Source organism: Triticum urartu, chromosome 2, assembly GCF_003073215.2.
Source record: "Triticum urartu cultivar G1812 chromosome 2, Tu2.1, whole genome shotgun sequence".
Classification (NCBI taxonomy): domain Eukaryota; kingdom Viridiplantae; phylum Streptophyta; class Magnoliopsida; order Poales; family Poaceae; genus Triticum; species Triticum urartu.
Window position 1 is genome coordinate 30,551,001 of NC_053023.1, and position 23,223 is coordinate 30,574,223.

The 23,223-nt window shown below is 44.7% G+C and overlaps 2 protein-coding genes across 4 annotated transcripts; both read left to right on the top strand.

Annotated features, from left to right (window-relative positions):
* Window positions 1-12,220: 12,220 nt before the first annotated feature.
* Window positions 12,221-22,276, top strand: LOC125535408 (2,3-bisphosphoglycerate-dependent phosphoglycerate mutase). Of its 3 annotated transcripts, XR_007294663.1 has the most exons (7): window positions 12,222-12,409; window positions 12,509-12,589; window positions 12,683-12,811; window positions 13,660-13,722; window positions 14,274-14,398; window positions 15,056-15,394; window positions 22,151-22,276. XR_007294663.1 is itself a non-coding variant. In XM_048698463.1 (6 exons), exons 1-6 carry the CDS (start codon window positions 12,293-12,295, stop codon window positions 22,004-22,006), a joined length of 708 nt encoding a protein of 235 aa, XP_048554420.1. In that variant the 5' UTR covers window positions 12,221-12,292; the 3' UTR covers window positions 22,007-22,276. The 3 variants fall into 3 exon arrangements, 2 of the variants coding, with proteins under 2 accessions (XP_048554420.1, XP_048554421.1); XM_048698463.1 differs by lacking the exon at window positions 15,056-15,394 and having other exon boundaries at window positions 12,221-12,409; window positions 21,814-22,276; XM_048698464.1 differs by lacking the exon at window positions 22,151-22,276 and having other exon boundaries at window positions 15,056-15,438.
* On the top strand, window positions 16,981-18,867 carry LOC125535407 (arginine decarboxylase-like). Its single transcript, XM_048698462.1, has one exon. The coding sequence runs from the start codon at window positions 16,981-16,983 to the stop codon at window positions 18,865-18,867; it is 1,887 nt and encodes a 628-aa protein (XP_048554419.1).
* Window positions 22,277-23,223: the final 947 nt, after the last annotated feature.

Sequence of the window (23,223 nt, forward strand, 5' to 3'; positions counted from 1 at the left end):
ATGTACCTAACAGCCTAACGACCATCGAGCTGTTCTGCCAAAGTCTACACTTTGTTTTCATACATGGATCCTCTCTCGGATTTTATGGCCTCGAGCCATTTATCGGAATCCAGGCCCACCATCGCTTCTCCATAGCTCGTAGGTTCATTGTTGTCTAGCAACATGACTTCCAAGACAGGATTACGTACCATTCTGAAGTAGTACGCATCCTTGTCATCCCACGAGGTTTGGTAGTGACTTGATCTGAAGTTTCATGATCACTATCATAAGCTTCCACTTCAATTGGTGTAGGTGCCACATGAACAACTCCTGTGCCCTGCCACACACTAGTTGAAGAGACGGTTCAATAACCTCATCAAGTCTCCACCATCCTCCCACTCAATTCTTTCGAGAGAAACTTTTCCTCGAGAAAGGACCCGATTCTAGAAACAATCCCTTATTGCTTTCGGATCTGAGACAGGAGGTATACCCAACTGTTTTGGGTGTCCTATGAAGATGCATTTATCCGCTTTGGGTTCGAGCTTATCAGCCTGAAACTTTTTCACATAAGCGTCGCAGCCCCAAACTTCTAAGAAATGACAGCTTAGGTTTCTCTAAACCATAGTTCATACGGTGTCATATCATCGGAATTACGTGGTGCCCTATTTAAAGTGAATGTGGTTGTCTCTAATGCCTAACCCATGAACTATCGTGGTAATTCGATAAGAGACATCATGGTATGCATCATATCCAATAGGGTGCAGTTATGATGTTCGGACACACCATCACACTATGGTGTTCCAGGTTGTATTAGTTTGTGAAACGATTTCCACAATGTCTTAATTCTGTGCCAAATTCGTAATTCAGATATTCATCTCTATGATCATATCATAGATATTTTATCCTCTTGTCACGACGATCTTTCAACTTCACCCTGAAATTACTTGAACCTTTCAATAATTCAGACTCGTGATTCATCAAGTAAATATACTCAACATCTACTCAAATCATCTGTGAAGTAAGAACATAACGATATCCACTACACGCCTCAGCACTCATTGGACTGCACACATCAAAATGTATTACTTCCAACAAGTTGCTTTCTATTTCCATTTTACTGAAAACGAGGCTTTCAGTCATCTTGCCCATGTGGTATGATTTGCATGTCTCAAGTGATTCAAAATCAAGTGAGTCCAAACAATCCATCTGTATAGAGTTTCTTCATGCATATCTACCAACAAACATGGTTCGCATGTCTCAAACTTTTCAAAAATGAGTGAGTCCAAAGATCCATCAACATGGAGCTTCTTCATGTGTTTTATACCGATATGACTTATGTGGCAGTGCCACAAGTAGGTGGTACTATCATTACTATCTTATATCTTTTGGCATGAACATGCGTATCACTACGATCGAGATTCAATAAACCATTCATTTTAGGTGCAAGACCATTGAAGGTATTATTCGAATAAACAGAGTAACCATTATTCTCCTTAAATGAATAACCGTATTGTGATAGACATAATCCAATCATGTCTATGCTCAACGCAAACACCAATCTCGATGGTAGAGGGAGCGTGCGATGCTTGATCATATCAACATTGGAAACACTTCCAACACTTATCGTCAGCTCACCTTTAGCTAGTCTCTGTTTATTCCGTAGCCTTTTGTTTCGAGTTACTAACACTTAGCAACCGAACCGGTATCTAATAACCTGGTGCTACTAGGAGTACTAGTAAAGTACACATCAACACAATGTATATCCAATATACTTCTATCGACCTTGCCAGCCTTCTCATCTACCAAGTATCTAGGGTAATTCTGCTCCAGTGGCTGTTCCCCTTATTACAGAAGCACTCAGTCTCGGGTTTGGGTTCAACCTTGGGTTTCTTCTCTAGAGCAGCAGCTGAATTGCCATTTCATGAAGTATCCCTTTGTTCCCTTGCCCTTCTTGAAACTAGTGGTTTCACCAACCATCAACAATTGATGCTCCTTCTTGATTTCTACTTTTGTGTCAAACATCGCGAATATCTCAAGGATCATCATATATGTCCCTGATATATTATAGTTCATCACGAAGCTCTAGCAGCTTGGTGGTAATGACTTCGGAGAACCATCACTATTTCATCTGGAAGATCAACTCCCACTCGATTCAAGCGATTGTTGTACTCAGACAATCTGAGCACAAGCACAACAATTGAGCTTTCCTCCTTAGTTTGTAGGCTAAGAAAATCATCGGAGGTCTTATACCTCTTGACGTGGGCACGAGCCTGAAATCCCAATTTCAGCCCTCGAAACATCTCATATGTTTCGCGACGTTTCAAAACGTCTTCGGTGCCTCAACTCTAAACCGTTTAACTGAACTATCACGTAGTTATCAAAATGTGTATGTCAGATGTTCGCAACATCCACAGACAACGTTCGAGGTTCAGCACACTGAGCGGTGCATTAAGGACATAAGCCTTCTATGAAGCAATGAGGACAATCCTCAGTTTACGGACCTAGTCTGCATAATTGCTACTATCAACTTTCAACTTAATTTTTTCTAGGAACATATCTAAACAGTAGAACTGAAGCGCGAGCTACGACATAATTTGTGAAGACCTTTTGACTATGTTCAGGATAATTAAGTTCATCTTATGAACTCCCACTCAGATAGACATCCCTCTAGTCATCTAAGTGATTACATGATCCGAGTCAACTAGGTCGTGTCCGATCATCACGTGAGACGGACTAGTCATCATCGGTGAACATCTTCATGTTGATCGTATCTACCATACGACTCATGCTCGACCTTTCAGTCTCTTGTGTTCCGAGGCCATGTCTGTACATGCTAGGCTCGTCAAGTTAACCCTAAGTGTTTTGCATGTGTAAAACTATCTTACACCCGTTGTATGTGAACGTTAGAATCTAACACCCGATCATCACGTATTATTACCAACTTGGAAACCAACTTTTCTTCCATAAAGAATACTCCAAGTCCTCCCACTAAAATTGCCAAGCTTATGTATGTTCCTAAAAATAAGGGTGAATCTTCTAGTAAGGAAACTGCGGATCTCAAATCTATAAGTATTCATCCCAATCTTTTTGCTATCATTAAGGAACCATTTGTTACAAATGAATTTTTCGATCTTGTGCCTAAAAGTTTGATAACCAATAAAAATAAAGAAATTCCTAAGTATGGTAGATGCCTCATTGAAGAATTACCTACCAAAGATGGCAATACCTAGATCTATCCTTACTTTTTATGCCTAGCTAGGGGTGTTAAACGATAGCGCTTGTTGGGAGGCAACCCAATTTTATTTTTATTCCTTACTTTTTGCTCATGTTTAGTAATAAATAATTTACCTAGCCTCTGTTTTGGTTGTGTTTTTTGTGTTTAATTTGTGTTTGTGCCAAGTAGAACCGTTGGGAAGACTTGGGGGAAGTCTTGATATCTTGCTGTAAAAAAACAGAAACTTTAGCGCTCACGAGAACTGCTGCCATTTTTATTTGGAAAGTGATATTTAGTTAATTATTTTTGCAGATTATTAATAGATAAATTCCTCACGTCCAGAAATTTATTTTAGAATTTTTGGGGTTCCAGATCTTGCGTTAGCTACAGATTACTACAGACTGTTCTGTTTTTGACAGATTCTGTTTTTCATGTGTTGTTTGCTTATTTTGATGAATCTATGGCTAGTAAAATAGTTTATAAACCATAGAGAAGTTGTAATACAGTAGGTTTAACACCAATATATATAAATAATGAGTTCATTACAGTACCTTGAAGTGGTCTTTTGTTTTCTTTCGCTAACGGAGCTCACGAGATTTTCTACTTTAAGTTTTGTGTTGTGAAGTTTTCAAGTTTTGGGTAAAGATTTGATGGATTATGGAACAAGGAGTAACAAGAGCCTAAGATTGGAGATGCCCATGGCACCCCCAAGATAATCTAAGGACACCTAAAAGCCAAAGCTTGGGGATGCCCCGGAAGGCATCCTCTTTCGTCTACTTCTATCGGTAACTTTACTTGGAGCTATATTTATATTCACCGCATGATATGTGTTTTGCTTGGAGCGTCTTGTATGAGTTGAGTCTTTGCTTTTTAGTTTACCACAATCATCCTTGCTGTACACACCTTTTGAGAGAGCCATACATGATTTGGAATTTGTTAGAATACTCTATGTGCTTCACTTATATCTTTTGAGTTATATAGTTTTGCTCTAGTACTTCACTTATATCTTTTAGAGCACGGTGGTGGATTTGTTTTATAGAAACTATTGATCTCTCATGCTTCACTTAGATTATTTTGAGATTCTTAAATAGCATGGTAATTTTCTTAAATAATCCTAATATTCTAGGTATTCAAGATTAGTAAAAAAAATTCTTATGAGTGTTTTGAATACTAAGAGAAGTTTGATGCTTGATGATTGTTTTGAGATATGGAGGTAATAATATCAAAGTCGTGCTAGTTGAGTAGTTGTGAATTTGAGAAATGATTGTGTTGAAGTTTGCAAGTCCCGTAGCATGCACGTATGGTACACGTTATGTAACAAATTTGAAACATGAGCTGTTCTTTGATTGTCCTCCTTATGAGTGGCGGTCGGGGACGAGCGATGGTCTTTTCCTACCAATCTATCCCCCTAGGAGCATGCGCGTAGTGCTTGGTTTTTGATGACTTGTAGATTTTTGCAATAAGTATGTGAGTTCTTTATGACTAATGTTGAGTCCATGGATTATACGCACTCTCACCCTTCCATCATTGCTAGCCTCTTCGGTACCATGCATTGCCCTTTCTCACATTGAGAGTTGGTGCAAACTTCGCCGGTGCATCCAAACCCCATGATATGATACGCTCTTTCACACATAAACCTCCTTATATCTTCCTCAAAACATCCACCATACCTACCTATTATGGCATTTCCATAGCCATTCCGAGATATATTGCCATGCAACTTTCCACCGTTCCATTTATCATGACACATTCATCATTGTCATATTGCTTAGCATGATCATGTAGTTGACATAGTATTTGTGGCAAAGCCACCGTTCATAATTCTTTCATACATGTCACTCTTGGTTCATTGCATATCCTGGTACACCGCCGGAGGCATTCATATAGTCATCTTTTGTTCTAGCATCAAGTTGTAATCATTGAGTTGTAAATAAATAGAAGTGTGATGATCATCATTTTCTAGAGCATTGTCCCAAGTGGGGAATTAAAAAAAGGGGGAGAGAAAGGCCATAAAAAAGAGAAGGCCCAAAAAATAAGGAGAGAAAAAGAGAGAAAGGACAATGTTACTATCCTTTGCCACACTTGTGCTTCAAAGTAGCACCATAATCTTCATGATAGAGAGTCTTTTGTTTTGTCACTTCCATATACTAGTGGTAATTTTTCATTATAGAACTTGGCTTGTATATTCCAACAATGGGCCTCCTCAAGTGCCCTAGGTCTTCGTGAGCAAGCAAGTTGGATTCACACCCACTTAGTTTCTTTTATTGAGCTTTGATACATTTATAGCTCTAGTGCATCCGTTGCATGGCAATCCCTACTCCTTGCATTAACATCAATCGATGGGCATCTCCATAGCCCATTGATTAGCCTTGTTGATGTGAGACTTTCTCCTTTTTGTCTTCTCCACATAACCCCCATCATCATATTCTATTCCACCCATAGTGCTATGTCCATGGCTCGCGCTCATATATTGCGTGAAAGTTTGTAGGTTTGAGATTACTAAAGTATGAAGCAATTGCTTGGCTTGTCATCGGGATTGTGCATGATGAGAGCATTCTTGTGTGATGAAAATGGAGCATGACTAAACTATATGATTTTGTAGGGATGAACTTTCTTTGGCCATGTTATTTTGAGAAGACATAATTGTTTAGTTAGTATGCTTGAAGTATTATTATTTTTATGTCAATATGAACTTTTATCTTGAATCTTTCGGATCTGAACATTCATACCACAATTAAGAAGAATTACATTAAAATTATGCCAAGTAGCACTCCGCATCAAAAATTCTGTTTTTATCATTTACCTACTCGACGACGAGCAGGAATTAAGCATGGGGATGCTTGATACGTCTCCAACGTATCTATAATTTTTGATTGCTCCATGCTATATTATCTACTGTTTTGGACATTATTGGGCTTTATTATCCACTTTTATATTATTTTTGGGACTAACCTATTAACCGGAGGCCCAGCCCAGAATTGTTGTTTTTTGCCTATTTTAGGGTTTCGAAGAAAAGGAATATCAAACGGAGTCCAAACGGAATGAAACCTTCGGGAACATGATTTTATCACCGAACATGATCCAGGAGACTTGGACCCTACATCAAGAAATAAAGGAGGAGGCCACGAGGTAGGGGGCGGGCCTACCCCCCCCCCTCCCAGGCACGCCCTCCACCCTCATGGGCCCCCTGTTGCTCCACCTACATACTCCTTCCTCCTATATATACCTACGTACCCCCAAACGATCAGATACGGAGCCAAAACCCTAATTCCACCGCCGTAACTTTCTATATCCACGAGATCCCATCTTGGGGCCTGTTCCGGAGCTCCGCCGGAGGGGGCATCCATCACGGAGGGCTTCTACATCAACACCATAGCCCCTCCGATGAAGTGTGAGTAGTTTACCTCAGACCTTCGGGTCCATATTTATTAGCTAGATGGCTTCTTCTCTCTTTTTGGATCTCAGTACAATGTCCTCCCCCTCTCTTGTCGAGATCTATTCGATGTAATCTTCTTTTTGCGGTGTGTTTGTTGAGACCGATGAATTGTGGGTTTATGATCAAGATTATCTATGAACAATATTTGAATCTTCTCTGAATTCTTTTATGTATGATTGGTTATCTTTGCAAGTATCTTCGAATTATCAGTTTGGTTTGGCCTACTAGATTGATCTTTCTTGCAATGGGAGAAGTGCTTAGCTTTGGGTTCAATCTTGCGGTGTCCTTTCCCAGTGACAGTAGGGGCAGCAAGGCACGTATTGTATTGTTGCCATCGAGGATAACAAGATGGGGTTTTTATCGTATTGCATGAATTTATCCATCTACATCATGTCATCTTGCTTAAGGCGTTACTCTGTTTTCATGAACTTAATACTCTAGATGCATGCTGGATAGCGGTCGATGAGTGGAGTAATAGTAGTAGATGCAGGCAGGAGTCGGTCTACTTGTCTCAGACGTGATGCCTATATACATGATCATACCTAGATATTCTCATAACTATGCTCAATTCTGTCAATTGCTCAACCGTAATTCGTTCACCCACCGTAAAATACTTATGCTCTTGAGAGAAGCCACTAGTGAAACCTATGGCCCCGGGTCTATCTTCATCATATTAATCTTCCAATACTTAGTTATTTCCTTTTGCTTTTTACTTTGCTTTTATTTTACTTTGCATCTTTATCATAAAAATACCAAAAAAAATTATCTTATCATATCTATCTGATCTCACTCTCGTAAGTGACCGTGAAGGGATTGACAACCCCTTATCGCGTTGGTTGCGAGGAGTTATTTGTTTTGTGCAGGTACGAGGGACTCGTGCGTAGCCTCCTACTGGATTGATACCTTGGTTCTAAAAAACTGAGGGGAATACTTACGCTACTTTGCTGCATCATCCTTTCCTCTTCAAGGAAATCCAACGCAGTGCTCAAGAGGTAGCACCCCGCATCAACCACATAATACTTCCCTACATATTGTCAAAGGCACACAATGAGACTTAGATGAACAAGTGTAATTGGATAAAAATTTGTGCAAGACGGTTCAAGTAGCAAACCTGGTGGTGGATGTGGAAATTTCTGATGATGAGTAGTTATGGCATCTTTGAAAACTCTCATGTCGTGCGCTGAACCAGGCCATCCCGACATCACAAATGTAAATTTCATGTCGAAATCACAAACAGCAAGCACATTCTGACTGGTTTCATTGTGCCTGTTCAAGTATGGAACCCTCTTGCTCTTATCCACCACAACATTTACATGTGTCCCATCTATAGCTCCTATGCAGTCATTGAAGTGTGGCCAGAATGCTGGATTTTCTAAGTTTGGGTGCACCTCTACAAATGTTGGGTCCTTGGGTACAATTATGTCATGTGCTAACCTAAGGAGGCATGCCAAAACTCTGTTAAATGTCCTACTTACTGTCTCCATAGACCTCCTAAAACGGTTCTCAGCCTGTCTAACTGACTGTGGCGATCCAACAATCCATAAAAACATAGCTAGAGCCTCTACAGATGTCATTTTTCTACTAGACTTCAACCCATATGATTGCACCAAAGTATTATGTAGCCTGTTAAACAAAGGTCTCTCAACCCTAAACATGTTGTAGCATTGGGTATCTCGGGCTAATGTCTCTTGCACCCAATCCAAACCAGAATACCCACTGACCCTCCTAGGTAGTTTCACAAAGTAGTTATCAAAGTACATACCCAAGATAGGAACCAACTACAAGATTAAATTCCCGGACTGCACCAAATTGTTGTGGCATATGGATATGATCTCATCCTCACTTGTGCTACCTCCATCATATTCTTCCTCGGTCATGGGGCCATGATCGTCTTCCTGCTTCAACACATGTACCAAATTGTCAGCACATAGCATACAACTTCAAGGAGTGTAAGAAAATAAAAATAATTCAGCCCGCATATATTATAAAATAGTTTCACCAAATAAAATTAATTCGGCCCGCATATAATATAAAATAGGTTCACCAAATAAAATTAATTCTGCCCGCACGTAACATAGATAATAGTTCAACACCTGACAAATACACGATAGGTTCAACATACAGCAATGTAAATAGGTTCAACATTTTAACACACACATTCCCAAGCAACTATTGGGCCACAGAAGAACTACTCCAAATTGTTGTCCCTACACCATTTCTTAAAGTAACCCAACCTAAGCTCGTGTGTTAGTAGGCCACAGAAGAACTCCCTTTGGTACTCCGTTTCGAACATCTTGGACAGAGCATAGACAGAGTCAATTGTTTGCCCAATGCCACACTCAAATGCTAGCTCCTGACACCTCTTCACAGAAAATGCAGCCTTCTCATTTGCACGTTTCTCCATTTGCTTAGTGTTGGCTGCGATAGACTCCTTGAAGGTACTAGCTATGTCCTTCACAAGCTTCACCATTGGGATCTTGCTCTTCTTCAATGGACTGGTCAAAGTGCTCGAAGTGCTTGTTGACCTCTTGCATCTCTGGCTCCTCTGGTTGCTTGCAGGTGTTCCTTGAAACTCCTCCTCTTCCTCTTCTGCACCTAAATCTTGCCCTTGATTCTGACCATAATCATCTCCAGGCACAAAGGTTGTGCTTCCATCCACAGTGTAACCTCTGAACAGTTGATCAAGCAACTCCTCGTTTGCTGGAGGACCCCACTGCAACTTCCGTAGGTATGGTTTCTTCTGCAGGATTGAACAAATAAACTAGTTATGATATTATTACTTTTGCGAAAGAAACTATTTAAGATATGAGAGCACACTTTAGAATTAAAGTAACTAGCCTTAGTGAAATGTCTACCTCTGTGTGCTATCCAGAAATCAGAGTCGGCATCAATGGTTCCATCCGGTTTCCTCCCCAACCCTGTATGCACTTGCATGTATCGCCAGAAAGTGTAAGTGTTTTTAGTACGACTATCTGGTTCTTCACCTGCAAACGGGAATATACCAACCCCCTTCTAGTAAGTAAGCCGTCGATAACGGCTTGGTACCCTTCACCACTCATCACTGTACCATTATACGTTCCTGTTGCACGTTGCTGAATGCACAATTCTAACAAGCAAGCACTATTAGCATCATTCTAGTGGGCTCGATTGCTTTTGCTCACCGGGGGACCTTCGGAGCTCGCTAACTCCTCCACATCGTCCTCCAATTCTTCATCACCATTGTCGAAGGGAGCGCCGGAGCCGGATGCTTGCCCACGGAGGGCACTCCGCGGTGCCCGGGGAAGCGGTATGCGCTGGCCGCCACTACCATGGCTCGTCGTGTCGGTGCGCTGGTTATGGTGGCCGGGTGCCGCGTCGGCCGAGTTGGCGCGCTGCCGAGCGGCGCTGCCTGCTCCGCGACCAGCTGCCGCTGACGAGGAACCGCCGCCTGCCCCCGTCGACGAACTACTGAGGAACACACCACCATTTCCTCCTCTGCGACGGCTGCCGCTGATGAGGAGCCGCCGAAGTTCAGTTGCCGAATGAAGGGTGGTGACGGATTCGCCCATCCATCTCCTGCTCCAGCACGTGGTGGGCGATAGTGAGGGAGCCCGGAGCCCCTGCTGTGCCCAGGGACGAGCTCGTCGTCGTCGCTTCGGAGGAAAGCTCCGTAAAGCCCAAGCCCTGGGAACCCTTCCGATGCCGAAGCTTGCGAGTTAAGGTCGAGACCAGCGTGGGTAGCTGGGCCGCTTGTAGAGGGCTACGAACCCCACCCTTCGAAGCCGTCGCCATCCATGGCAGGTGGGCCGACCGGTGCGGCGGCCGCCGGAGTGCGTGCCTGGGGGTGCCGGTGTCGGGACGGGAATGGGAGGGGCGGAGGGGCAGAGGGCGGGGCCGGAGGACAGAGGCGGGGGGGGGGGGGGGGGGGGGGGGGGGGGGGGGGGGGGGGGGGGGGGGGGGGGGGGGGGGGGGGGGGGGGGGGGGGGGGGGGGGGCGGCAGCGGGATGCGAACGAGAGGGAGGCGGGATGCGATGCGGGATCTAGATGCGGGATGGATGCGATGTAGTACTTTTTTAATGGGACCCACCACATCTAACCCCAATTAGCACCTCCCCACCCGGTTGGTTTTTTTTTGCTGGGTTAGATGCAAACAACTCTACTCTAACCCACATATTTGAATATTTTAGGGTTGTTTCTGCCTCAACTAACCCATACTAGCTCTAACCCCTGATCCAAACAGGGCCAATGAAGTGTTTTCACCCAGTTGCCAAAAGAAAAGAGTGTTTTCACCCTTTAAGATCAATGTTCAACAGTGGACCTATATAGAAAAATTGTTGGCTATGAATGTGGTTCCGATCCCTCCGGTGATATCATGAATGGAAGTCGCAATTAGAATAACTATGTGCTAATCAAATCACTGGTAAAGATGAAAAGAGAAATGACTGATGCGAGCCAAAATTTCAAGCGGCTGAGATTTACCGAAAACCTTAACTCAATGCTATCATGCAGATCACGTGACACAAAATTATTACTCTCGGAATCATATTCAAAAGCAGATTCTTGCGGACGTGTTTTTCATTTCACTCTTACAAAAATGTTGCACATGTACCGTTAACTACTTAGAGCATCTCCAATAAAAAATATACATGCAAAAATAACTAGTTTTTACACCTCGGAGGCCTAAAAACGCACCTTCAATAGGTGATGTAGATGTAAAAAAAACCAGTTTTGCTAAAGCGCATGTAAATTTGGAGATGTAAATTAGGTGTTGCATAATTTACATCTTAAAAAAGTGTTTTTTATATCCTTGAAAAAGTCCCAATTTCAACAGATGATGTATTTTGGTGATGTAAAACTACTAGTCCAAGAGATGATGCATTTGAAGATGTAAAACTACTACGATCCAATGGCGACGGCCAAGCGACGAGGAGCAACACGGCGCCCGAGCGTCTAGCGGCGGCGGTAACTCGAATCGGGCGTCGACATCATGGCGACGGAGCGGCGCGAGAAGCTTGAATCGGGCAGCGGTGGGAGCTCGAATCGGGTGGCGTCGGAGCGGCGCTAGAAGCTCGAATCAGGCAGCGGCGGGAGCTCGAATCGGGTCATGACGGTGGAGCGGTGCAAGAAGCTCGAATCGGGCTACGACGGGGGCTTGTATTGGGTGGTGACGGCGGCAGGGCGGCGTGAGAAGCTTGAATCAGGCGACGGAAGCGGCGGGAGGAACTGGAATTAGGCAGCGGCGTAAAAGCGGCCAATGTGGCCGATTTTCAGGCGGAGGGCAGCGGCGGGGGAGTGGGGAGGCTGGATATGGCGATGATGGGGTGCGGTGGGGTCCAGTGGGCGGGTGGGTGTGGGGCGGGAGGCGTGGAGGTGGTCGCACGGTGCGAGAAGAAGAAGGAAATGGCGGTTGAGCGGTTGACGCGCAGCTGCCGTTTTACCGGGGCGGAGATTTTCGCATCTCCAATGTTGTATTTTACTCTCTCTGTCTCATAATATAAGAACATTTTTAACATTACACTATTGTAAAAAAAACGTTTTTATATTATGAAACGGAGGGAGTACGTTTCGCCAAAACTACAATTTCTTACTTGTACTGTACACGTTAACTCAGACACTCGGTACTGTCAAAAAAAAAAACTCAGACACTCGGTTCTTTTCCGAGGAGCAGAGTGCGGGTTGGGCAAATGGAGGGTTCGACCGGCAACTCGCCGGCGCCGCCGCCCGCCTTCCGGAACAGGTACTGGATCCTCCGCCACGGCCGCAGCGTCCCCAACGAGCGCGGCCTCATCGTCTCCTCCCTGGTACCAGTCCCTCCACCCCAGCTCGCCGTCTTCGATTTCCCTCTGCCACAATCGCTAAATCCAATCGGAAGCTTCAGTTAACTGTTCCGGTCCTGGCAGGAGAACGGCACGAAGCCGGAGTTCGGGCTGGCCCCGCAGGGCGTCGAGCAGGCGCGCTCCGCCGGCGAGTCGCTCCGTAAGGTACCGAATCGAGCTCGAATCTATGGCTTCTTGGATGGGGGATATGCGGTAGTGATTGCCGATTGGGGGAAGTGGCTGATTCTGTGCGTGCAGGAGCTTGAGGAGATGGGTGTGCCGGTGGACTCTGTCAAGATCTGTTATTCGCCGTTCTCCCGGACGACGGAGACGGCCAGGGTGGTCGCCGGCGTGCTGGGCGTCCCATTCGAGGGTCCTAGCTGTAAGGTGAGCGGCTTAATCGTACTACTAGATGGAACCTTGTTCAGTTAAGCTTCTATATGTCTTCTTGGCCAGCAAAGTGTGTGCATAGCATAGCCATATGAAATGTGTTGGGAAGCAAGGTAATTTCAATCTCATTGTTCTTCATGTTGGAAATTTGGATGTCTGACAAAGGAAATAACCTTTGAATCCTATTGGGCATGATATATGAGTTGCGTGTCTGAAGTGAGGTTTACATTTGCTAATTTCTATCCATCTGTAGGAAGTAATAATAATAAGTGTGCCAATTTGTGTGTGTGATAAAGCGATAAGTAGTTCAATACACTTTGTCGAAAAAAAAGTAGTTCAATACATCCACAGGTTGTGTACGACCAAACTATCTGTACCTCTGAAAATTCTGCTTGTGATGTCCCACCTAAATGAAAAAAAAAACGGAGTGCTTGTGTTTCCCGGTATCAAGAGCTAGTAGTCCTGCCACCTCTTTTATTTTTACAAAAATGAAGTGAACAATTTCAGAGAAGTCGCATGAGGCAGTACCTAATGGTCATATCTGTAAAACAATAATACTGTGAACAGAACCTGTAAAATAATCCATTAAAGGGGACCTTTAAAACAACTGAGAAATGAAAACTGCTACATCTGAAAACTGCTCTGTCTCCTAGTTGTCGTGAACCCAGTTGTTTAGCTTATCATTCACTGCAACATCATCCTCTTTTAGATGTTTCCTCCGTGGTCAACAATACATAGTGGAATCGTTCAAAGTTGCTGAAGTATCAGGGATCACTTTCTTCATATAATTAGTATTTCTCATTAATTTTGACCATCTAGTCCACTCACCAGAGTTTCTTTTGCAGGCAACTGCAGAACTTCGTGAACGTTATTTCGGACCATCATATGAGTTGCTTTCACACGAGAAGGTTAGTTTGTACTCATGTATTGAACCATGGAGATTCTTTGATATTATAATAATGTGTGAATAAACATACTTACCAAAACTCGTAGGGGCATCAAATGTGCATATCATAGAGCATCAAATGTGCATATCATAGAGCATCAAATGTTAACTTTTCTAACAAATAAATTTTCATTGGTATGTTGAATGATGATCTATTCCAACCTACTGATAGATCAATTGCACATAGTGCTCGTGCACTGGTTATGGTGAAACTTCTACTTGCATAGCTATATATTGTCAGATGTTAGTCTGTGGAACAATTTGCTTTTACCCAACCATTCCTCCAATTAGTGAGAGTTCATACGACGTTCAAGAGACACGTTTGCCTGCTAAATGTATGCCAATGATAATTGAGGCGTCACCAAGTTGGTTGGTCTATTGGGAACCATTAAACTTTTGTTTGGGCAGATTGTGTCATTCAACATTTAAGAGGAAACCCTCCTTTTGGCTGTCTGTGGCGTCCCCTTGATCTTATCTTGTTTGCCAGTTATTAAATCTGACATGATGCGGTAGTATGCAGAGGTATGGGCGATAGATGAAGCAGATCCCTTTCTGGCCCCAGAAGGTGGGGAGAGCGTTGCAGATGTTGCTAGTAGACTTGCAGGGGTGCTGTCTTCTGCAGACATGGAGTTTCATGGGTACTTGTACTTGCATTATTATTGGAATCCAAATGATATATATTTCTTTATTCATGTTCTTTTATATGTATTTGGTGTTATACCATTACCGAAGCATATATATAAATGGCTTGCTTAAAACATTCAATATAAATGTCAGTTAATAAGAAGTAAAAAAATAAATATCTATAGAGAATAAACCGAGAGGCTGTAACTGAGTGTCCAGTGATCTTTTGGTAAAGCAAAGTTGCATGTCTTGCCATGCCTTTCCAGTTTTCCATCTACACCCTCTGTTCCTAAATATAAGACGTTTTAGTAGTTCGATTTTAACTGCCAAAACGTCTTACATTTAGAAACAGAGGTAGTAGTTTGTTAGAGAACCTATTATCTGGGAAGAATGATAAGGTTCACGATTTGGTACGTAGTAGTAATAATTCATACAATTACCTTACAAGGTCTATTGAGTGCAGATAAGTACTTGAACATGAGGAACCACTAACAAGGTTTACGTTACAGAGCTGCCCTGGCCAAGCTATCAACTAGTAGTCCAGAATGCTAAAGTTGTAATAGTTCCATGCTGATTTGACGCATGACTTGTTTAAGTTGCAGCTTAACATTTCTTTATCTCTGCTTCTGTATATCATGCTGGAGCTGACTTACATGTTTGATCCCATGCAGCTCTGCTGTTCTTATTGTCAGCCACGGGGATCCACTACAGATCTTTCAAGCGGTACTCAGTGGAGCCAAGGAACACCCATCTTTCCTCGACGATGTAGCTGGCCTGAGAAAGGAAAGCCTAGTAGTTCCATCCGTGTTGTCACAACACCGTAAGTTCGCACTCAACACAGCAGAGCTGCGGCGAGTTGTGTGATCCGACGCAGATTTGATCTTGTACTGCTATGTCAGTAGATAATTCATGTATCTGTAGATCCTTGTGGAGAGTCTATTGCCCCACGCATGATAAGATGTGGAAAACTGTTGCTCGATGCTACTCCCTCGGCCCCTCTGTTGAGAAACATTAACGCATTATTTTCAGAGAAATTTTACAGCGCATCATACTACCGATTGGGGTGTGTAGTATAAATCTAATCCAACGGTTGATGTATAGGGCAGTTTAGTCAATTAATAATTTCATACTATTAAGGATGGAATTTCTAATCAATCACCGTCTTCCTCCCGACGAGGGCACCAATCATGTCCATCCCCTCTCACTGGAACATCGGCTGCTTCATAATCTCTCGCCGGTGTGCCTACATGCAGCTAGCCTAGCCACCCACGAGCCATCTCATGATTCAGTTGTTGAGACACAGACGCCGACCCTATCATGCCATCTTTTCTTCTACGCGGGAGCAGGGGACGCAAAGTTTCAGCAGCAGCTAGCTGGGTGGATCAGCGACGTACTAGAGCGCCCATATTTGTCCAGGCTCCTCGTATGCATTTGGTTCCGGCGTCGTGAGGCATTGCGGGCCAGCACGGGAGGCTGACGAGCATCAGAGGCAGGTTTGTCTTGTTGACGGCTGCCCTCTTGCCGGCCAGCTCCGCTCCTCTGCTCCCCGAATCAATACTCGCCGACGGAACGCTCGGCGGTACGGATTCTGTTCATCTTTCCTGAATCATCGCGCTGGATTCCCGTCTCGATGAAAGCCTACTACTGCTTTGCAACTCTTCCGATTGTGCCTTTTTTGCAGAGAATACTACACATCTAAGCCAGTAGTATCGATTAATATTAACCCTTAGATCAGCAAAAATGAATGGTCAATATTTATCTCAAGATGATCAGCAAAAATGAACGGGCATATTTCCAAGCAGACATTGCACGTTTTCCAGCTTGTACTTTATCTCAAAAATGAACGGGCATATCTCTTTGGTCCAACTGATGTAACAAAACCAAGACAGTAGGCAGATGCCAACCAACTTGAGTTTTTCTTCCAGTGTGGGGCTAGACATAAGTTTTGTTTTTCTTCCATTTGAAACGTGTTTTCCTTAGAACACAGTATATACGCAACCGCTCATGTGTATGTGCATACACTCATCTCTATGAAAATACACACGCTAATCCTGATATATGGGAATCTTCAAAAGACTGGGCCGGCATATCATGTTGAGATTTACGAAGTCATCACAAGTAAATTTCTGTAATAGTGTGAACAACAGGATTCAAACCCTGATCGATGGGCTTTGGCTGGGATATAACCATACAAATACAGACTGGTTCGCTCCATTTGAAAGACACTAATAAGGCGGTAGTACTATATAAGGCTGCTGGGAAGATGGACACTTACGTACGTGAAAGGCTTTTCCACGAGGCAAACACCGCGAGTTGCTACGGTCCAGCATGCATGACTTCCACGACTTCACACTCGAGACGTACGGTGGTACCAGGCCCACGCCGACCATTAATCAGGCCTCCTCCATACATGGGTACAAAACGCCATTTTCGTTCCTCTAGCTACACCTCTATATTTCCTCAATAAGAAAAAAAAGAAAAACTAGACCTCTATATAACTGAGGAAGGTCTAGCCCGAATTCCACGCAGCAGTCTTCCACCGGCACGGTAACAAAATTCACCTGCCCTCTCTTTTCTCGTCGATCGGGACTGCATCATGGCCAAGAACTACGGCGGAGTGTACAACATCCACCGCTGGGGCGACCCCTACTTCGCCGTCAACAAGAGCGGCCACCTCTGCGTCCGACCCCACGGCCGTGACACGGCCCCGGGCCAGGAGATCGACGTGCTCTCCGTCATCCACCAAGCCGCAGCCACGACCACCACCACCGATCACCATCACGACGACAAGAAAAAGAGGAAGCTCCAGTTCCCCATGATCCTCCGCTTCCCTGACGTGCTCCGGCACCGGCTCCACTCGCTGCACGCGGCGTTCGCGACCGCCATCAAGCACACCGGGTACCGCTCGGTCTACCAGGGCGTGTTCCCGGTGAAGGTGAACCAGAACAAGGCCGTCGTGCAGGACATGGTCCGCTTCGGCCACCAACACGGCTACGGGCTCGAGGCCGGGTCCAAGCCGGAGCTGCTCATCGCCATGAGCTGCCTCACCAGGGCCAAGCCTGGCGCCTACCTCGTGTGCAACGGCTACAAGGACAAGGACTACGTCGCGCTCGCCCTGGCGGCGCGCGCCATGGGCCTCAACGCCATCATCGTGCTGGAGATGGAGGAGGAGCTCGACATCGTCATCGAGCAGAGCAGGCGGCTCGGCGTCGAGCCGGCCATTGGTGTTCGTGCCAAGCTGCTCACCAGGTTACCGGGCCATTTCGGGTCCACGGCCGGCAAGCACGGAAAGTTCGGGCTCCTGGCGGAGAGGATCTACGAGGTGGCACGGAAGCTCAAGGCTCTTAATAAGCTGCACTGGCTCAAGCTGCTGCACTTCCACGTCGGCTCCATGATCCCGTCCACGGACATCGTCTTCAAGGCGGCCAGCGAGGCCGCCGAGATCTACTGCGCCCTCGTGAACGACTGTAGCGCGGAGGGGATGACCACGCTGGACTGCGGCGGTGGACTCGGCGTCGACTACGACGGGACACGGTCGGGAAACTCCGACATGTCGGTGGCGTATGGGCTGGAGGAGTACGCGTCCAGCATCGTGCAGGCAGTGCGGCTCAGGTGCGACGACAACGGCGTTCCCCACCCCGTGCTCTGCACCGAGAGCGGCCACGCCATGGCGTCGCACCACTCCATGATCATCCTCGAGGCGCTCTCCGCGTCTGCGATCCCCGAGCCGAGAGACGAAGGCGAGACCACCGAGCAGCTGCACGCCAAGATCCATGAGCTGGCCTCGAAGCAGCAGCCGAGGGCGCTACTCAATTTGAAGGGTGACGCAGCAACGGGCATGTCCACCATATCCTGTGCGCGTGCCTTGGACATGAAAAAGCACGGCATCGAGATGTACAAGCTGGGGAAGAAGCTCCCCAAGAGCGTCATGGCCGACGCGACAACCATCTACAACTACCACATGAACCTGTCCGTCTTCTCGCTGATCCCGGACTTCTGGGGCATCCAGCGGTTGTTCCCGATGATGCCGGTGAGCCGGCTCCATGAGAGGCCGACCCGCATGGCCACGCTCGTCGACCTCACCTGCGACAGCGACGGGAAGATCGAGAGATTCATCGGCGGGGCAGAGACGCTGCCGCTGCACCCGCTGGACCCCGTGCTCGGCGGCTACTACGTGGCCGTGCTCCTCTCCGGCGCGTACCAGGAAGCCCTGTCCTCTAAGCACAACCTGTTCGGCGGCCCCAGTCTGGTGCGCGTGCTTGGCGGTGACGACGGTGAGTTCATACTCGACACGGTTGACCTGGGCCCGACCACGGAGGAGCTCATCGGCACCATGAGGTACGACGTAAAGGAGGACATCAGCGGTGTGATCGAGGAGTGGGCGAGGGAGAAGCAGGTGTGGGAAATGGTGGGTACGCTCGTGGAGAACGCGCTCAACACCATGCCGTACCTCGCCGACTATCAGCCCCCACCAACCGCCTAGTTAATTGGTGCTCGCTACTCCCTCCGTTTCTGTTTAATCCGCATATAACATTTAGTCAAAGTCAAACTTTGTTAACTTTCACTAAGTTTATAGAAAAATATATCAAGATTCACAATATGAAAACAATATTGTTAGATTCATCATGAAATTAGTTTTCATATCATATGGCTTTGGTATTGTAGATGTTAATATTTTTTTCTATAAAGTTGGTCAAACTTTACAAAGTTTGACTTTGATCAAATCTTATATGCAGACTAAAAAGAAACGGAGGGAGTACATACAAGCATGTGGTTGGTTGCAATTATGCGACATGCAAAATAAAGTTTGCACATTAGCAGAATAAATTGATACTTTTCTCGCAGCAACGCACGGGATATGAAAGAGGGAGATGTATGCCCGCATCATCGGTAAAATCCAAAAAAAAAATACAAGCACCGTGTTTGGTTGCAATTATGCGACATGCAGAATAAAGTTTGCACACTAGCAGAATAAATTCTTGGAGATTTCCTGAAAATGCACATCTACCTATGTTATGTATTACCGTATCATATATCCTATACACTTCTTCCATTTCAGAATATAAGGTGTATCAATCTTCGTGCAAGTCAATCTTGTGTATATTTGATCAAGATTATCGAATGAAATAATGACACCTACAGTACTATATAAGTAAATAATGAAAATACTTTTCGTGATGGATCTAATGCTAAAAAAATATAATGTACATATTGATATATTTTCGTAAAATTAAACCTTGGTCAAATATACACATGTCTGACTTTTAAAAAATTGTAAAGTAAGGGGTACATAAGGGAGTCATCCCAATAACTTATCTATCTATCTATCTATCTATCTATCTATCTATCTTCTATTATATACTTAAAACGATAGAAAAAGAACGGCTTAGATTTTGTAGTAAAAGAGAGCTTTTTAGGAACGGCTGTGATTTATCCTTATTCCATACGATAGAATAGAATATAGAATAAAAGAAAAGAAGAGTTTCCATTGTAATTATGTACACGTAAAGATATAACAAGGGAGACGTGTGGATTTAGATAACAGAGAAATATAGAATATAATAGAAGGAGAAGCAAAATAACCATAAGTGCCTCTGCCTGGCTCCAACTCAGCAACGTACGTACGCCTGTGATCCCATCAAGCCCATGGAGCTGCCGAAGTCGGCGCCACTGCAAGCGAGCTGGACCTAGGAAAGGACAACACCAAGCTCCAGAGGGAACTCTGTGAAAGAAGTCCATTAACATGAACCTAAAACGCAAGACCTCATGCAAGAGTGACGGAGAGGCCGGCAACGCGACGCCGACGACAACACACAGAACGTCTAACATCGACACGATAACTTTTGCTCGAAGTGGACCACCTTACCATGGGCTCCTCTTTTTGAGCTAAAACGCCCTTACGGCTCTTTATTCATTAGGCGCTAGCATGTCTGACTGCATAATTTCAGTCAGCCACCCAGGGATTACATTGTACACAAGCATAGATACAGAAAGCTTTAATGCATGCCTAGCTACACGGTGGGCTGCCGAATTAGTCCGACGGCTAGCATACCGAAGCTTGAATCCCTGAAAGAAATTACTCATATCCCGCATCTCTCTGATGATATGGAAACAATTCGACTTCTGTGGGGCAGCCCATAAAGTCTGAATTTGCTGACAGTCCGTCTCCATTTCCACGTACTCAAGGCCAGAATCATGCGCTGTTGCAAGCGCATCTCTGCAGGCGAGAAGCTCGATCGTGAGGGGGTCCGAAACTCCATCGTAGCGTGAACACCCTGCTTTCACGAACGCCCCCTGGTGATCCCGGATTACGAAACCTGCACCACCTCTTCTATGCTCTGACCCCGTAGCTCCATCTGTATTGATTTTCATCCATCCTACATCCGGTGGCTTCCACCTTGGTTGGGTAGTAGATTGAATCCTGCCGGTTGCTGGAACCTCCAGAGCTCGAACAATCTCTTCTATGGTTATCATGGATTGCATTGGTTGGTACTGCTTCTCACCATGTGTGTAGCTATTTCTTGAATGCCACACTGCCCACATCACTGTTATCATGATTGCCGCTGCCTCCTTCTTTATCATGTTATGGTCCAGTATATACCATGGGCTCCTCCACATCAACGCTCGCACGCACCAGTCTTCCGTGCCGTTCGGCACTCAAAAAACTAGAACAAACTCTTGGTCATCGTCGCCATTGACCTGGAAGCTGACAAGCTCCTTCGGGCCTGCCACAGCACCACCGGGATCGAACTACAATCGCTTGGACAAACACAATCTGAGAAGCATCGTTTGGGCAAGAGCAGCGTGTTAGAAGGAAGACGAGGATTGGAACAAGGGCGGTGCAGGATGCGGCATGTAAGCAAGGAGGGGCCATCCGTGGTGCAATTGCTGTAGAGAAAGCTTACTGGCCATCAATGAAAGGCAGTTGGTGTGGCAATTGATGCGCCGACATGTATGATGTGGAGCGGAAAGAGCAGCAGGGTAGCAATTAGGAGTGCCCTCATGGTCATGGAGATGGAAGGTGGAAAGTGCTACCAACGTGAAAACCATTTTCTGCTACGCCGGCGGCGACGCCGGCAGAGCAGCCAGCTTCGACCGGATTGAGGGATCGACTACTTAAGCTGGAGCAAAGCCATCATGAGATGAAATAATGATAACAATTCGGTACGTAGTGATAACAATTCATACAATTACCTTACACGGTCTGCTGAGTGCAGACAAGTACTTAAACATGGGGAACCAACGACTAACGAGGTTTACGTTACAGAGCTGCCTGGGCAAAGCGATCAACTACGAGCCCATAATGCTGAAGTTCTAATAGTTCCATGCTGATTTGACACATGACTTGTTCAAGTTGCAGCTTAACATTTCTTTACCTGTGCTTCTGTATATCACGCTGGAGCTAACTTGTATGTTTACCTGTATGCAGCTCTGCTGTTCTTATTGTCAGCCATGGGGATCCACTGCAGATCTTTCAAGCAGTACTCAGTGGAGCCAAAGAAAACCCATCTTTCCTCTATGAGGTAGCTGGTCTGAAAAAGGAAAGCCTGGTAGTTCCATCCGTGTTGTCACAACACCGTAAGTTCGCACTGAATACAGCAGAGCTGCGCCGAGTTGTGTGACCTGACGCAGATTTGATCATGTACTGCTATATCGTAGATAATTCATGTATCTGTAGATCCTTGTGGACAGTCTATTGCCCCATGCATGATAAGATGGGAAAACTGTTGTTTGATGTTACTCCCTCGGCCCCTCTGTTGAGAAACATTAGCGCATTATTTTTGATTGATCAGATTCAAGATCTGCTTGGAAATGTGCAACGTTTTGTAACAGTGAAAAAAGAACACATCCACAAGGGATCACTTATGAATATTAGTGTCAATTTTGTGCCACCAGCTCTGCATGATAGTATTCGGTCTAGTCTAGCTAGATATCCATTGCAACTGAATTGAATTCAATACTGTTCTCAGTAATCAACTGTCTTGGGTAGACCCTGAATTGAATTCAATGCGAGAAGATCTTGTAATTCCTGGTGCAAAAGAAATATACTCACCATGGAGAGTGCACATGACTAAATGGCTGCCTTTTGTTTTTCAGTCTGTACTATATCTTTCTCTTTGGTCCAACAGTTGTAATAAATTTTATTTTTGTTTTCTTTTTTCACTGCTGCTTTCTACCTCATTTGCAATGCAAGTCCGAACCCATTGTAAGTTAAGTTTGGTTGTTAGTATATTGCTTGGAGGCATGATGATGCCATTGCGCAGCTCGCCATGGAGATGATGAATGTGAATGTGGCAAACGGCCACACCACTTCATGAATTTGATTGTTTTTCACAAATTGCAAAATATTCATGAATTCAGTACACATTTGCTAATTGGGAAAATTATTCATGAATTTGGAAAAATTCTATGGGAATTCAAAAACTATTTGTGAATTTGAAAAAAAATCAAGAATTAAAAAAAGTGAATATAGAAAAAAAAATCGCAATTTCTAAAAATATTCACGAAATTGAAAATATGTGTGATCTCAGAAAATTATTCCATAATTTAGAAAAAAGGTTTTGAAATTTTAAAAAAGGGAATATAAAGAAAAGGACAAAGGAAAAAATTACCAGAAGAAACCACTCAAACCAGGCAATATCCACGTTAGCAAAAAAAAAATCCTCAACAAAGAATGGTGGTAGTTGTATTTAGCGTCATGGTTGGTTAAAACCATCAGAAGGGTGCGTTATATTAAACGTGGACACCGCCTTTGATTCAGACAGTTGATCGGGAGGATCCGGAGCAATTCTTCGCGAGCAAACGACGGTTTCCTGGCTGCCTCATGCAGTCATATAGC

Excerpts from the sequence above, each read along its gene's own strand:
- LOC125535408 (XM_048698463.1), top strand. The coding sequence starts at position 12,293 with ATGGAGGGTTCGACCGGCAACTCGCCGGCGCCGCCGCCCGCCTTCCGG. Across the intron at positions 12,590-12,682 it reads CCGGCGAGTCGCTCCGTAAG|GAGCTTGAGGAGATGGGTGT; the intron begins GTACCGAATCGA and ends CTGTGCGTGCAG. Across the intron at positions 13,723-14,273 it reads AGTTGCTTTCACACGAGAAG|TATGCAGAGGTATGGGCGAT; the intron begins GTTAGTTTGTAC and ends ATGATGCGGTAG.
- LOC125535407 (XM_048698462.1), top strand. The coding sequence starts at position 16,981 with ATGGCCAAGAACTACGGCGGAGTGTACAACATCCACCGCTGGGGCGAC.